At 43.0% G+C, this 15,504-nt stretch overlaps 1 protein-coding gene and 1 long non-coding RNA gene across 2 annotated transcripts in view; both read left to right on the forward strand.

Moving 5' to 3' along the window:
• LOC308320344 overlaps positions 1 to 15,504 on the forward strand; it is a 319,513-nt gene that overhangs the window by 230,577 nt on the left and 73,432 nt on the right. The window lies entirely within an intron of this gene.
• rgs4 (regulator of G protein signaling 4) lies at positions 8,451 to 14,869 on the forward strand. The gene is made up of 5 exons (XM_080769766.1): positions 8,451 to 8,616; positions 9,289 to 9,393; positions 10,668 to 10,732; positions 12,146 to 12,312; positions 12,864 to 14,869. Exons 1-5 carry the CDS (start codon positions 8,573 to 8,575, stop codon positions 13,089 to 13,091), a joined length of 609 nt encoding a protein of 202 aa, XP_080625892.1. The 5' UTR covers positions 8,451 to 8,572; the 3' UTR covers positions 13,092 to 14,869.

Genomic DNA, 15,504 nt, shown 5'->3' on the forward strand with positions numbered 1-15,504 from the left:
ATCCTCTTGCACCATGCTCTTTTATTACATATACGTAAAAAAAATTCCTACTGGTATTCAAGTTCTAGGTGATCTTTATATGACAAGGGAATGATGGGATCATGGGATTCATTCATCAATACCTCCAGCCGAGGCATGCCGCAGGGTAGTGTTACTGTAGCTAGTGTACATTACCTGCATGCATGAGAAAGGGTTTGCCAGTACAGTACAGTACAGTACAGTACAGTACAGTACAGTACAGTACAGTACAGTACAGTTACAGTACAGTACAGTACAGTACAGTACAGTAGAGGGTGCAGTAGAGTGACCCCCACACGGCAACTCTGTCATTTCTCAACCGTCTCGGAGGCAGGGCGGCTCGCCGGAAACGGGCCGGCACCTTGGGTGCGTTCCTGTGGGTCTGGAACTCCCCCCCTCGCCCGGGGACCCCCACACGGAGTTGCACCACTCACTTCACACAGGTGTGATTTTTCAGAATATCGTGAGCCAACTGAAAACTGAAATAATTGGTTTCCCCCTCAATGTCAACCTTTATCTCGTGCATCAATGAATCTCTCAGTGAGCACCACTTTTCCCCTCCTCTCTCATTGTCATTCTCCTCTCATCCCTCCTTTGTCAGGCATATGTCATGTTAACGGGCACTCTATCTGCAGCTGCTGGTGCATGTAGCTCCATCCATTGCACCTGTAATGAAGCAAAAGGCTAATGTGTGTGTGTGTGTGTGTGTGTGTGTGTGTGAGTGTGAGTGCGCACGGGCTCTGCTGTTAACTCGCCCATCAGCAAGGAGGCGAGAAGACGGGTCGAGGTGTAGCTGCAGATGTGATTCACAGACACGGCCGGGGCACTTTGCGGTGAGCCATTCCCTGTCAAATGAAGCTCTTTATGAGGCGTACATCTGATGCTTATAGCACTGTCAAAAGGGCAGACGCAGCTTTATATCATGCCTGACCTTTGGAGACATCGGCAAATCCTACAGCCAATGCCCTGCCCCTCTCTCTCTCTCTGAGTGAAATGACTGAAATCTGGAAAAAACTAGAGAATATTTAGTTGTCGTTGGATGTGATTTTGGCCACAATTCCATGCTGTATTCATATTGTAACTCTGCAGTAATGCAGAGTTACATTAACAATAACGTAACTCTTGAGAGCATATAGCACTGACGTAGGTCTCGAAACGTTTGCTTTTTAATTGCACAATTGAGCACAGAGCACTTTAGGCCTGCTGGAGATCTGTGCTCCGAGGAGAGCTGCACATTTCTATAGTTCTAGTCTAGTTGTATAAAGCTTATGTAACTTCAGAAATGAGAGCTGCCTCAAATTCAAAGCCTTTTCCGTACCTCCCAGTCTCCATGCCAGTTTGTGTTTGAACAGGCTCGTGTTTTAACCAATTTGACGCACGTCCCTGTATACCTTTTTATTTGTCACTCAGACACAATGAGGCACTGTATGCACGGAGCCCTATAGCTAAAAGAAGACTGTTGAGAGAAGGCCATTGCTGCTGCTGAGGTTTTATCAGGCAGGCAGGTGTGCCTGAAACAAAACAACCATAAACTGCTGCATGACATGTCCTGCTGTTGCCGCTGTTCAGCCGCCTTGTCTTTCAGTTAACAAAGAAACAATAAAATAACTGTCTGAAGAATAGCAGAGTCATGAACCATAAAGTTAAGTTTCAAATAATCACTTTGGATTTAAGTTGAATAAAGTGAGCCAACAGATGACAGCAGGGTAAATGATCAAACCAGCATCCTTGTATAGTTACTTTAGCATCTATCAAAGTTCGGCAATACGAAGTGATACAAGGAGTGAGTTTTATTTGTATTTGCTGGGAATTCAGATCACAGAATAGTATACCTTGTATGAAAGACAGACATAACTAATGACATGAGAACACACCCAGTGGGGCGGCCCTGTTCTGGCGAGCCTTCCCGCGTCAGAAACGGTCGAGAACTGACAGAGTTACCGTGTTGCAGCTTTCCGTGCTCGGACACAGGGACACATACAGTATATATGTAGGGACACGCATACATACGGGCACACATAGCTGCGTAATGGAGCAGAGGCACTGGTCAATGGTCAATGTGTAAACATATGTCAGACATATTGAGCCTATAAGTGTGGCTTCCCCCCAGTAGGCTACCTTCACATTCAGTAGATCCTGTGATCTTTTGTGGCCAGATGTAATTTCCTGGGGTCTAGTACCATGTTCGAATGCCCCGCCCCCCTGTCAAAAATAGCTGAAATCGCTAAAATGAAAGAAAGCAGCAAATGAAAAAAAACTGAACACTCATCTTTTACTTTCTCTAATAACAACCTAAAACATGAACCGAGGTTGAAAAAAACTAGAGTTGTCCTTTAAAAGACTACCTAACCAGTACAGTATATAGCCATTTAATAAAAAATAAAAAACGGCAAGACCACCTACTGTACATCAGTAAAGACATTTAATCTGGCACAGTAGCTAATGAAACAATAAAATAAATGAAAATATCACTTGTGTGAAGCGCTCTTATCATCATACATCACATTCCGTGCTCAGCCAATCAGTGGAGCACTTTCCGTGCACGCACACACACACACACACACACACACACACACACACACACACACACACACACACACACACACACACACACACACACACTGTGCAGTCTCTTGAGCAGTCTTGAGCAAAGTGAAAAGGAGTGAAATCCCATTAGGCTGAAATGTCTGATGTAGTGTACACTACAAATGTGCAAAAAAACTACTCGAACTTGACTAGCCATTAGTTTGCCAAAGTAAGTATTTTTTATTTCTTTATTATAAAATTTATCCCACGATTTTGCGACCCATTTTTTCACCCTGTGTCAATTATCTAATGTAATCCTGGGGCGCTACACTTCCTCTGGGGGGGAGGGGGGGGGGAGCGGACTGACCTCATGCTTCCTTCTATGCATGAGGAGTCCAAGCTGCTTCTTTTCACCTGACAGGGGAGAGTTTCCCTGGCCGGACGTAGCGCATTGGAAGGAACACGTTGTTCCGAACAGTTCCTTTCCCCTCCATCAGGCTGTCTGTGGCCTCTGTCTTGAGTCGTGGTAGAGGTCAATGACAGCGTTACGCTACAACCCTGCAGCTGAGTATGGGTGTCTGTCCTTCCATCAACAACACAAGCAGACATTCACAGTGGCTCACTGCAGGAGAAGGTGATCCAAACAAACAGATTTTGTTAGCTATAAATGTGTGTGTGTGTGTGTGTGTGTGTGTGTGTGTGTGTGTGTGTGTGTGTGTGTGTGTGTGTGTGTGTGTGTGTGTGTGTGTGTGTGTGTGTGTGTGTGTGTGTGTGTGTGTGTGTGTGTGTGTGTGTGTGTGTGTGTGTGTGTGTGTGTGTGTGTGTGTGTGTGTGTGTGTGTGTGTGTGTGTGTGTGTGTGTGTGTGTGTGTGTGAGTGTCATAGTCTCTATGACTCAAACTGTATTTTCTCTCCAAGGACATTTTGCTATGCTCTACCTCCAGGTCATTTGTTTCCTTTACAGCTGAATTAAGGTACATTGAGTGCTAAACAGATTTTGCTCTTAAGAGGTCATGGTTACCATGTTGTCATAGTCTGAAAACCCACCTCTTCAGACTCCCATCTTAGCCCATAGCATTTGCCCTATAGCCTTAGGCGTATGCAAAGACTTACGTAATTTAGGTAAAATTTTATGTAGCACTCTATAGTGTATACTCATGCCTTTACTGTACAGACTTTCTACTGTTAGACAGATGAGGTTGTTAGACATTTAGACAAAAAACATTAACCAATAGTGGGGAGGTGCTGACCACGGGAAAGATAACGTTTCAACAAATAAAATGCCTTCTTCAGGGCATATCAGACATTTATATGAAGCCATTTTGATAGAACACACATTATTCCGTTGTCCTAGTGCCCATGGGCCCATGTGTGGGTAAGATCATCAGGTGGTTGGCACCCTTCCAGGGCGTAAATGCCAACATGTGGTTCTCCTGCTAAACTGCAGAGAGGTAGGAATGTGTCTGGTTCAGCTACACTGCTCTTAGATCAGCCAGGAAGGAATCTGGCCTGATTCTTGGAATAAGATTAAAGGAGAGGGTCTACGCAGGGAGCTTATGGGCTCAGATGTGAGGTCATACATGAGAGAGAGAGAGATGGCGAGGGGGAGATTGAGATTGATTACATGAATATAAGTGAAACGTGTCATCCAAAACATGTCCTGTGAAGTGAATGGGTCTGATTCTGACGAGAGTCTGGAAATCTAAAATGGTAGATGACCTCAAGAGGCGGATACATGTAAGTAATCGGTACTGCCGTATCGGTTCTCCCTGTGTACCCTAGGGTAAATGCCCTAAAAAAGAACATGCAGCAGTCCTGGTCTCTAAAACATGTCTCCCCCTTGGCCAGGCAGGCGGCGCCTGATGGAGGGGAAAAGGAACTGTGTTCCTTCCACACGCTAAGTCCAACCAGACTCCTCATGCATAGAAGGAAGCATGAGGTCAGTCCGTTGCTCTCACAATGTTTGCAGAGGGAGTGTAGTGCCCGTGAGTACATAGACAATTGAGTCTTGGGTGAAAAAATGGGTTACAAAAATCGTCGGTTAAAAACGGCAGAGACATACAGTATGGACACTCACTCCACATTAGGAAAATGCCCTGCATGGTGTCTACACAAGAATGCTGCGAATGGCGCTTGATGTAACATGGGCGGACAGCAGGCCAGGAATGCAGAGTTGGTGTTGGCTAACTTGGCTTTTACGCATCGTTTTTGTAAGGTTAAGGTTAAGGTGCAGACCAGTGTCATTGCGAGTGAACAAGCTGCCCGTGTCAAATGGCTGTTCTAGAATCCTAATTTATGATTATAGTTTTAATTCATTTAATTGAATGGGGGTCTCTGTAAACAAACACAATAATAATGTACAGTCCTCTCAAAACAAACTAATCACGAGAGCTCACCGCTAGGACTCGCCTAACGCCTGCTCATTATGCTAGTGTGATGGCTCAGGGTCGAGAGAATATACAGCAACTGGTTTTCAAGACTCTCCAGGGAGCAGTGCCCATGTACCTGTCAAACTGATTGATTGACATTGAAATTGTTATTAACAGTTTGCAGAATGGGTACAGTTCAAGGAAAGTACAGGCCAATACAAAATCTGCTAAGAGGATAAAACCAGAAAAAAGTTTGTTTACCTTAAGGGTCCTGCATTTTCAATTCATCAGAACATTTGAAGACATACAGATATACACAAAAAGGGAAAACTTCCTACACGGTTAGAAAAAAAAGGGAAAGAGTGTACAGTATTGAAAAATAGCTTGTAGCTTATTAATCAGTATGGATTGTTTTACAAAAGCCTTGTCAAAAGCCTTTTGTAGGTCCAGCATGACCATGCCGCAGTAATTGCCAGTATCCACCTCATGTTTGATGTGGTCCTTCAAATAGAGAAGTGTCAGTGGAGTGGAATGTTCATTATGTTCTGAAGCCAGGCAGATTGTAATTCATAGAATGAGCATCGCGCCTGTCACAGACATACGCAGAGCAATTTCAGTCAGGAAACTCAGTGCAGTTGCTGCCGGCCGTTCAATGGGCCGCCTCTGATAGCGATAGTGTTGCCTGCTAATTACAAAGAGGGAGGGGGAGAGAGAGAGAGAGAGGGGTGTCTGCTAAATGCTAATTCCCCCACACGGTAACTCTGTCATTTCTCGACCGTTTTGGACACGGGGTGGCTCGCCGGAACCGGGCTGGCACCCTGGGCGCGTGGGCCTGGGCCACTTTCGAGATTGAGCTAAGAATAGAAATAGCGGTAGTTGCCGGGGTCTAATTTCTTTCTTGTGCAGGGGGTGATGTGGGTGATGATTGGAGCAGTGGAGGAGGCTGAGCTAGTCTCTGAGAAATTTGGAGGCAAGTGGCCTTGTTGGGTTGCATTGAACTCCTCAGTTGTTACCATTACCAGTTTAACTACTTCAATAGAGTGACAAAACCATCCACTGATTCAGCACAATTCATTTTACTATTATGCCACCAAAATGTGGAATGTCATGCAGTGCACCATTTTTAAGTGGTGCAACGACTTCATTACGGAGCTTTGTGTGTCTCTGGCTGGGTCTGTCCCTGGCTAGCCTCGGAAACCCAGACCTTTTCATTTCCAAAAAAAAAGAAGTCTGGGACCGAGTCCACTTCAATTTGGCATAGAGTAGCGCAAACGTCGATCACGCACTGCTGATTTCTGATCGTCTGCACCTTTGTTAAATTGATGCACACACATACACACACACTCTCTCTCTCTCTCTGTCGCTCTAATTCATTTCTCATGTCGCGCAGCTGTGTCTAGATTCTCCCGGCGGATCCCGTCGGGAGCTGCCTATGCCTACGTGGACCCCAGTCTAGTCCCTGGCTGGCTGGGTCTGTCTGAGCACGAAAATAGCGTTTGGTTGGTTTTCACAACCAAGTGTCACTGTTGCGCAGCCTAACACACATATTAACTGTATATATATGATGATTTTGGGTGTGACAGTACAGTACAGTACAGTAGAGGGACCCCCTGGGGACCCCTACACAGTGTCAGTAACTCTGTAATTTCTTAACCGTTTCGGATGCGGGGTGTCTCGCCGGAACCGGGCCGGCACCCTGGGCACCTTCCTGCGAGGTCTGGAAGTTTCTTCACACAGGTGTGGGCCGGGTGTTTTCCACCCTCTTGTTGTTTCCACCCTCTTCAAGCCCCTGCGAGGTCAACGGTCAGACGTAAGCGGAGATCGTCTGTCGTCGTGTGTTCTTGCTTTAGGGTATAGTTTATCCCAAAACAGTGCATCTCTGTTTCACAGGCAGGAAATGTACTGGTGAGCCTCTCAGCCTGGCTACATATAGAGCTGTTTCACCATATGGAAAGCTACCTTTTTGTGGACTGTGTGGTTTACTTTGAACCTGACCATGCCCTGTCACTCTCTCTGCACCTTAATCTTGAGTACAACGCGTTGAATCCATAGACTGTAAAAAATATGGACAAAGCGTCCCGCGGGTCTAACGTGAACGTAAAATGAAGCCTGTCAGTCCTTGCAATGGAAGTCGCCATCTTTCTAGATCCGTTTTGGCCCAGCTGGCCATTGGCTGGCCCAGACAACGAGGCGGGACTTCCCCCTTCTTCTTCGTTGGTTTTTATTTTGACTCGAGTGGGTGGGGGATCCCGTTCATAGACTGTAACGGTAGCCACGCCCCTCAGAACATGCGCGACTTTATGGTCATTTTTCTAATAAATGGGACCATAATTTTCCAAAAAGAATATTATGACATTAGAAATGAGACTTTAAACTAGTGACTGGAAGCAAAAAGTATTCATGACCATGTTTATTAAGGTAATACAGTCTAGGTGAAGTTGGGCCCAAATACATGGACTTCTATGGGGCTATGGGTTTTTTTGAGCCCAATGAGAGCGCCACAACAGGCCATTACATGAACTTTCATTTCCTTAGTGGCTTCACAAAATATCCGTCTGACTGCCCCCCTGGTTGAATCTGATATTATTTTCACACCTTAACCCATTTAGGCATGACGTCGAAAATTACAGAGTGTCTAATCCTAAATCCTGACACTTTTCTGAAATAATATATCAGTGGTGCTCAATATTTCATGTCAAGGAGGACCCCAACGATGATATGTAATTGGTAAAAAGATGTAAAAAGATGCATCCGAACGTTTGTAGCTGCTGCAAAAGATTCAAAGCTACAAAAAAGATGAAACTGGCTGAAACTATGGATACAAATAAGCAGCAAATATGCTGTGAATCTTTGCATCTTTTGCATCTGCCCGTGTGAACACTGAATTAGGGGTTCAGACTAGAGTCTTGCTCAATAGTGGCCGTACTACCGGCCACTATACCCCTGAGCCACTGCCACTCTTCATGTCTAATACCATGTACAGTCATTACAAGATACTTTTTTGAGAGGCGCTAGGCCGTGACGTGTGTGGTCAAGTCTATGGACGTTATGACGAATGTCATCAACGCGGTGCCCGATCGTTTGGCTATACGATTGTCCTACAGAATTCAACAACGGTTAACTTTTGTGAGCTCATTTATGAATTATGATCGCCATTAGACTTGGACTATAACATATAACCACCTTTGGAAAGTCTTAGTCAGACTCGCAGTACAGTACTGACTCGGAGTATAATGTTTTTACAAAGATGAAGAGCCATATAAATTCTCTCAGAGTGGAAATACACAGTACTCTCCTGCTTGCAGTGAATTTCCCCCAACAGAATATGAAAACAACACCCCCCCCCTCCCCTCTCTCTCTCTCTCTCTCTCTCTCTCTCTCTGTATTTTTCTCTTTCACACAAACACACATACGTGGGCTACACACAAAAAAGAAAGGGCTGGTGTGATTGGACGCTAGACTTGACTCGGAGGACTGCTGCTATATAAAACCACTCTTTGGGAGGGCGGACACATCATCATCTCACTCACTAAGACCATTGTAGTACAAGCCTGTACTCACATTTTGACCACCACCTATATTATTGTTCCTGTCAACCAGTTTCTGTATAATATATATAATATCCTTCCGTCCATTTGGATCCTGGATCTGTAGTCCACCATGTGCAAAGGATTAGCAGCACTCCCGGCAACATGCTTGAAAAGGTAAGACTTGTTTTGGTTGTGCAACTGGTCTTTAAAGATTGCCTATAGCCTTTTAGATCTCAGATTAAATCATGGGACATTTGCATAATAATCAGTGATGTTAAATGTAGAGATTATAGATTGATTCTATGAGTGTGGTCATTCTCCGTTTTGTAATCAAATGTTTGACAGTTACAAATACTGGGTTAACTCTTCATTGGTGATATAAGATAATAATAATGTCACTTCTTAAATAATCTAGAATCTATACACACCATAGTTATTCTCTAATCATGGCTCATTGATTAGATTGCGTTTGCACATGCATTGTAGGAGCCATGCATTGGTTTATTGTAATGTTTGCTTTGGTTATGTTAATTAGGTTTATTTGGTTAATGAATGCGCTGTCACTGGTGTTATGGGGAAGATTGATTGACGGGCATAGGGGTGGACTCGGTTACCTAAAACATGCACCACCTGTTCCCATGCTGGGGACAAACAATGCATTTTAAACCCCTTAAAATGGGGTTTAAAATGTTGCTTGGATCCAGCCAATCTTCCTTTTGTTTGCGGAGTGCTTCTGACACTTCTGTCCCATGCCATCGCCTTTCAGCGACGTGTTTAGTTTGTTGAACATGCACTAAGCCTCTATTGCAGTTCACGCGTATAACTGGATTTATTATTCTCTCACAGTGCCAAAGACATCAAGCACAAGATAGGCTTCTTGCTCCAGAAACCTGAAGCACATCATGGAGATGATAAGAAGACTGTGAAAACAAAGGCTGCCACCGAAAAGAGGTTAGCGGAAACAAACAACACCTCCTTTTTCCTTCATCTGTTCTTATGGTCTGTTCAGATTTCATTTGCAACTATTTTGTTCTGTGGTGCAGTTAACACACCCGCATTACATAATAATATATGATGTAGTCGTTTAGTGTTTCTTATATTTAACTCTGAGAGAGTGTACATTCCCAGTTACAAATTAATGAACGAAGTAAGACTCTAAAACTGGTAAAGGGTGCCTTAGTGCCTTTATCCAAGGCGCTTTACATAGATTGTGCATTACCTTCACCTATTCACACACACATTCATACACCGATGGTGGAGGAAACCATGCAAGGCACCAACCATCACATCAGGAGCAATTAGGGGTTCAGTGTCTTGCTCAAGGACACTAACTCTGGGGGGAGCCCCACGGTTTCGAACTGGCAACCTTGCGGTTGCCATCCGGCCACTCTACCGCTGAGCCACTGCCGCTGGCAATTACATTCTGAGGATCTTAATGCATATAAACAGAACTATAACTTTACAGATCATGTAATCTCATATCCTAATATTGGAAAAAAAACATTCTAAAGTTCACCGTTAACAACTCTTTTAGGGCAAAGATCCATACTTGAATTAATGAGGCAATAACAGGCAATGGCTGTGAGACCAGATTGGATCAATACAATATGCCCTTTGTTTTAATTGAACTAGAGCATCGACTAAGTGTCCAATATGCCATTACGTTTATTCTTAGCATTAGGTTATTTCAGAATGGAAAGGTTATGACAGTCTTCAGGGATCTGTACCGAGGAGAAAGCTTTTATTGTTCTCTCTGAGCAGATAAACTGCAGCAACGGACGGATTAGCCTTCCAATAGCCTTTCAACAAAGAACCCCCCTCTACCTAGTTATTACAGTAGAGATAATCGTCAGTAATCACTTCATCCCATAATAACCACATGTACTAAGCAGCAACATTGTTCATCCTCCTGTTCCGTATACATATTATCATGCACTACATTATTACTGTTATCAATATTATGAGTCAGTTCTACCCAATAGGTTTAGTTCATTAATTATATTATGGTGTCTAGGCTGACATTCCCTGCAGTCGGTAGCTGACAATAATACTACAGATGTTTTTTTTTCCTTCTGTGTATAACAGTAAGATGCAATTGTCTGTTAAAGTGAGTGGATGTGCGGTGCGTGCTCTATTGTACTTTCAGTTGCATGCACGCGTTGCCATGCAATTAAAAGGCCACTGTCGTTTTCCATAACATTTTATTTTCTCTGGGTTTTTTTTAGAGTTCATCTGGCAGCTGACGTGGAGAAATGGAAGCAGTCCTTCGACCACCTGCTGAACAATGAAAGTAAGTGTCCCACTCACACACTCCACCTGTTCAAATAGACTCGTTTTTATGAGCTCCACTAAAAGCCCAAAGTTGCTCGTAGCGGTGTGCGGTTATCTATCAAAGTGGACGACGAGCTAAACACTGGTCCAATCTGGCTACGGCCGGATGTTATGCAATTATTTATGTGGTCAACAACACACTATTCTATATACAGTACATTGGGTTACCCATGGGATGAAGGGAGGGGGGGGGGGAGGGAAAAAAAGCCAAAGAATTACATAAACACGTATTTTTCATTTCCCTACGTCTTTAAAATTCCTGTCAGTTTGTTGTCTGATTTTGCCATTTTAATTTCTTGTGATGGCTAATCACGGGCACTATGGTCACCATGCCTGTGGACGGACAGACCTCGGAAGGAATTATAATAGGAAGGATTATTCCACGGCTGGGTTGAATGCTTGATTCTGATTGGCCAATCGCAGAATTCAGCGGTGTGTTATTTCTTGCTAACTCCGCTCTATAACAGACCGCTGCCTAATCAAAGGCTCAGAGCACCTGGCTGCAGCCGCTGCCCTGCTTGGATTTTATGCTGTACCCAACAGGACATGCCATGTAAACTATACACACAATGTCATTTAACTAAACAACATGCTTTAACTAATTAATATTAATAACTAATTCATGTTTGTCAGGTAACAATATTGATGAAGGAAATTCCTTCCTAAATTTGCATCCCTATTTGGTCTCTTGGGTAATAACGGACCTTCTCATGCACTGGGATCTTATTCATGACGCTAATAGGAAGTAATGGAGACTTGGCTGGACCACATATAGTACAAACACATGCTAATTCAACACACGTACGTACGCACGCACGCACGCACAGATGCGTAGACACTCATGCGTTCTCATACACGGATGCATCCTACGTGTCTAGAGACACGTAAAGGCCAACTGCAACGTGCTGTGTGTGTGTATGCGTGTGTGCATGCGTGTGCGTGTGCGTGCATATCAGACAGTCCCCATGAGCATTGGGGGCTGTTGACACAAAGTGGGAGCAATGGCCTCATGAGAACCGGCTGGGCCTTGACCTGGTGCATTCCGAAGCCTCCGCCACTGATCCCCGACACTGTGATGTCTTACCCCGCTCTTCCCCGAACTCTCCGTCTACCGTTTTAACTTCCCCTCATCCGTCCCTGTCATCCTTTGCTTATTTTATGTTCGGTGTTAGACATGGCGTATGGCGGCGGTACATCGGCGTCATTACCAGGCACAGGCACGTGCACACATAGACATCAAAGGGGGCTAAGTTCGGCCCCTGCCCCTTTTACCCCGTCTGTAAAACAACTGCCCGGCAGTTCATCCATAAAATATGTGTATCTCTTAACTATTTCATTAACGGTGTCCTCATTTCTTTTCTCTCTGTGCCAGGCGGTTGTGTGGTCTTCACCAAATTCCTGAGGTCCGAATTTAGTGAGGAAAACGTGGAGTTCTGGAAGGTTTGCCAGGAATACAAGAAGAACCCTGCATGTGACAGCATGGGAGAAAGAGCCAAGCAGATCTATCAGCAGTATGTTGCAGTAGAGGCACCAAATGAGGTATGAATCAGAACATATCTATCAACCACTACTAGCTTACGACACTGATTAATAAGAATAATGGCTTGGTTCTGAGCCGGTGTTACACTTTCCAAGGTACTGCTATAATTGTGGCAGTAACATAATCAATCGCTAAGCACATAATCTTCTAGTTTAGGCTTTGGATTCGATATGAATGGTGTGCTAAGGACACATTTAGCTAACACGCACATTTTTGATGATTGCGTTTTGCAGCACTTGGCTGCCTGAATAAATACTAAAAATACTTTTCCAGCTTTCCCCCAGGAGTGGAATAGCCAAAGTTGATCTACACTTTATTGATAGTTTGCACATTAAATCTCAGCTTTTGTCAAACCATGTTCCACACAAACTCTAAAATGCTGTTATACATTTTTGTTACATTTCATTATTTTTAAGATTTGGCGTATGGCTATGGTGATTATGTCTTGGATTTACTTCAAGCACATTTGGCATGAAGATTTGCAACTGTTTGCCCATTCTTATATTACATTTTGTGCATCATCTAAACCTGTATCCCCGTGTCTTTGAAGGTAAATCTGGACGCTGTGACCAAAGAGGAGACTAGGCAGAATCTTGAGAATGCTGATCCATCTTGTTTTGACGAGGCTCAGAGTAAAATCTACACCTTGATGGAGAAAGACTCATACAGGCGCTTCCTCAACTCCAAACTGATCCAGGAACTGTCTCTGACCTCTGCCAGTCAGGAGAGGAAGAAAAGACGCTTAGATAAAAGGGAGGCATTGACCGATGGAGCCTAGAAGGACAGACCAGTCTATGACATGCAACAGATGGAAAAATGTGTATGTTAGTGAGATGGTAGCTATTTTAGAAAGGCAATAGGATATGTTTATTTGCTCTTATGACCAATGTGTTGTAAAGAAAATTAATCTAGACTTGCTTCAAGGACAATAATCCATGTGAATGTGATGCACAATGGGAGCTCACCGCTGTCTCGTATCGTGATTCAACATTAAGGTTATTTGGCCCTCTCAAAGGCCTCTAAAGTCCAAACGTGCAGTGCAGTGTCATTATTGTGCACGACCCTTTCAACAAGTGAGTGGTGCTATTTCAACTGGAATAGATGTCTGTGCTTTTTCAGTCGAGCAGCATTTACACATCCAAAAGGTCATGTGGCAAAGTATAAATTAGCCATTATCTTTTTGCCGTTTTGAAAGCAAGCTGTTGTTTAAAGCCATCTGAGTGCATCCAGTATGTGTATCGTACAGTAGCTGTAGTGGTGTTCCGATAGTTGGTCTACAGATCATGTGATCTTAAGGAGAGTTAGAATTTCCTCTCTCTGCCTCTGTCATATCTGAAATAAATCTTAAAACTAAGAAAACAAAAAAATCTTGTATGCTGCAGAAATTCACCTCTCGTATGGGTATCAGAGCCACAACTGGTGAACGTTGACAATCACCATGCAAGGGAAAACAAGCCTAACACACACACACAGAGAGAGAGAGAGAGAGAGAGAGAGAGAGAGAGAGTACATATGTGCACTTGTTCAAATATACAGATATACTGTATTATGAAAATGTTTTTGTCTGTTACAATACGGTCTCAATGTGTCGATGTTAATTGGCATTGTCGAATCATGTCAGTCGAACAACATGTTATGCATCGTCTGAACTAGGGCTTTAAGCAACTAGTCGACTATTCAACTAGTCGACTAGTAAATCCACTAGTCGACCTTGTTGGTACTAGTTGACTAGTACCAACAACCGATGTACACTTTTTTTAAATGTACACATTTTTATTTCCATTTTTTAATTTTTTTTACATAATAGGTAGTTAAACAACTAGTTGACTAAAAATGACTAAAAATGACTAGAAGTGAAAGCCCTTGTCTGAAAACGACTAAAAATGACTAGAAGTGAAAGCCCTTGTCTGAAAACGACTAAAAATTACTAGAAGTGAAAGCCCTTGTCTGAAAACGACTAAAAATTACTAGAAGTGAAAGCCCTTGTCTGAAAACGACTAAAAATGACTAGAAGTGAAAGCCCTTGTCTGAAAACGACTAAAAATGACTAGAAGTGAAAGCCCTTGTCTGAAAACGACTAAAAATTACTAGAAGTGAAAGCCCTTGTCTGAACCATCACAAAGTAGACTTTCCACATAATGACATGTCATGATGGTAACGGCGTGCCCTGATGCAGCCTAATATAACGCAGCACACAGATACTGTGAAATAATCTAAACATTCCATACTGTACCTGACATGTATTCTTCTGTATCATTTTATTGACAATGCTGAGCACATTTCAATATTATACAGTAATCATTAGCTCATATTTGAATGTTAAAACAATTGAAGTAAAAGTTGTAATGTGATATCTCTTGTTTTATTCTTTTCATCAGTTTGGATGTCGTCATGCATCAGTAATGTGTGAAGGATGTACGCGAATAGGATTATGTTATAAACGCCAACTGCTTTTTAGCAGAAGAATAGTAAAATTGCTATTTATTACAGTATTTTGTACAATTGTATCTGGCGTGTATTGTGCGTGACTTATTTATGAATAAAAACATAAATGTGTCAGATTGTGATTGGAGCTTTTTCTGTTGCTAAAAAGAGGTAGGATATACATTATGCACGTCTCCACAATTCTTGATAAAACCGGTTTGGGTCTTTTATTTTTCTGTTGTGCCGCAGTATTTTCAAGGGACAAGGGACTAGTAATGTTTTGAATCACGTTGCATTGGATGATGAATGAATGATGAAATGAGTCTGTTTTCTATTGGAGAATGGCACCAATTTGAATGACAAAGTGTGTCGGACCTAAGGAAAACAAACCCATCCTTAACACCCATCATACGTGCATTCGGCTATAGATCCTGTAAATGGACAACGTGAGTTATGTAATTTGGATGGAACGGGATGTCATTTGAACTGTCGCCTCCCCTTCATGAAGTCATTGCTCTTACACACACACACGCATACATTTGCTTTACAACGTACAAACTCCTAGGGACTTAGTTCTGTATCCCTTAACCATAACCAACCTAACCATAATCCTTATGCTATAAGCATAACCCTTACCCTAGCCTTATGAAAGTTAAATGCATTCAAATCGGGGATGACAATTTGTTCCCCTATCGGCTATCGGCTGGTTTGATGTCCACAATGTAATAAACAAAATATGGCCTATACGACGTTACGTAAGCAACAAT

This window comes from Protomyctophum bolini (assembly GCF_963924005.1).
Source record: "Protomyctophum bolini genome assembly, chromosome: 8".
NCBI classification, from domain to species: domain Eukaryota; kingdom Metazoa; phylum Chordata; class Actinopteri; order Myctophiformes; family Myctophidae; genus Protomyctophum; species Protomyctophum bolini.

Coding starts and splice junctions, on each gene's coding strand:
- rgs4 (XM_080769766.1), top strand. CDS start 8,573: ATGTGCAAAGGATTAGCAGCACTCCCGGCAACATGCTTGAAAAG. Junction 8,617..9,288: donor CCGGCAACATGCTTGAAAAG/GTAAGACTTGTT, acceptor ATTCTCTCACAG/TGCCAAAGACATCAAGCACA. Junction 9,394..10,667: donor AAGGCTGCCACCGAAAAGAG/GTTAGCGGAAAC, acceptor GGTTTTTTTTAG/AGTTCATCTGGCAGCTGACG.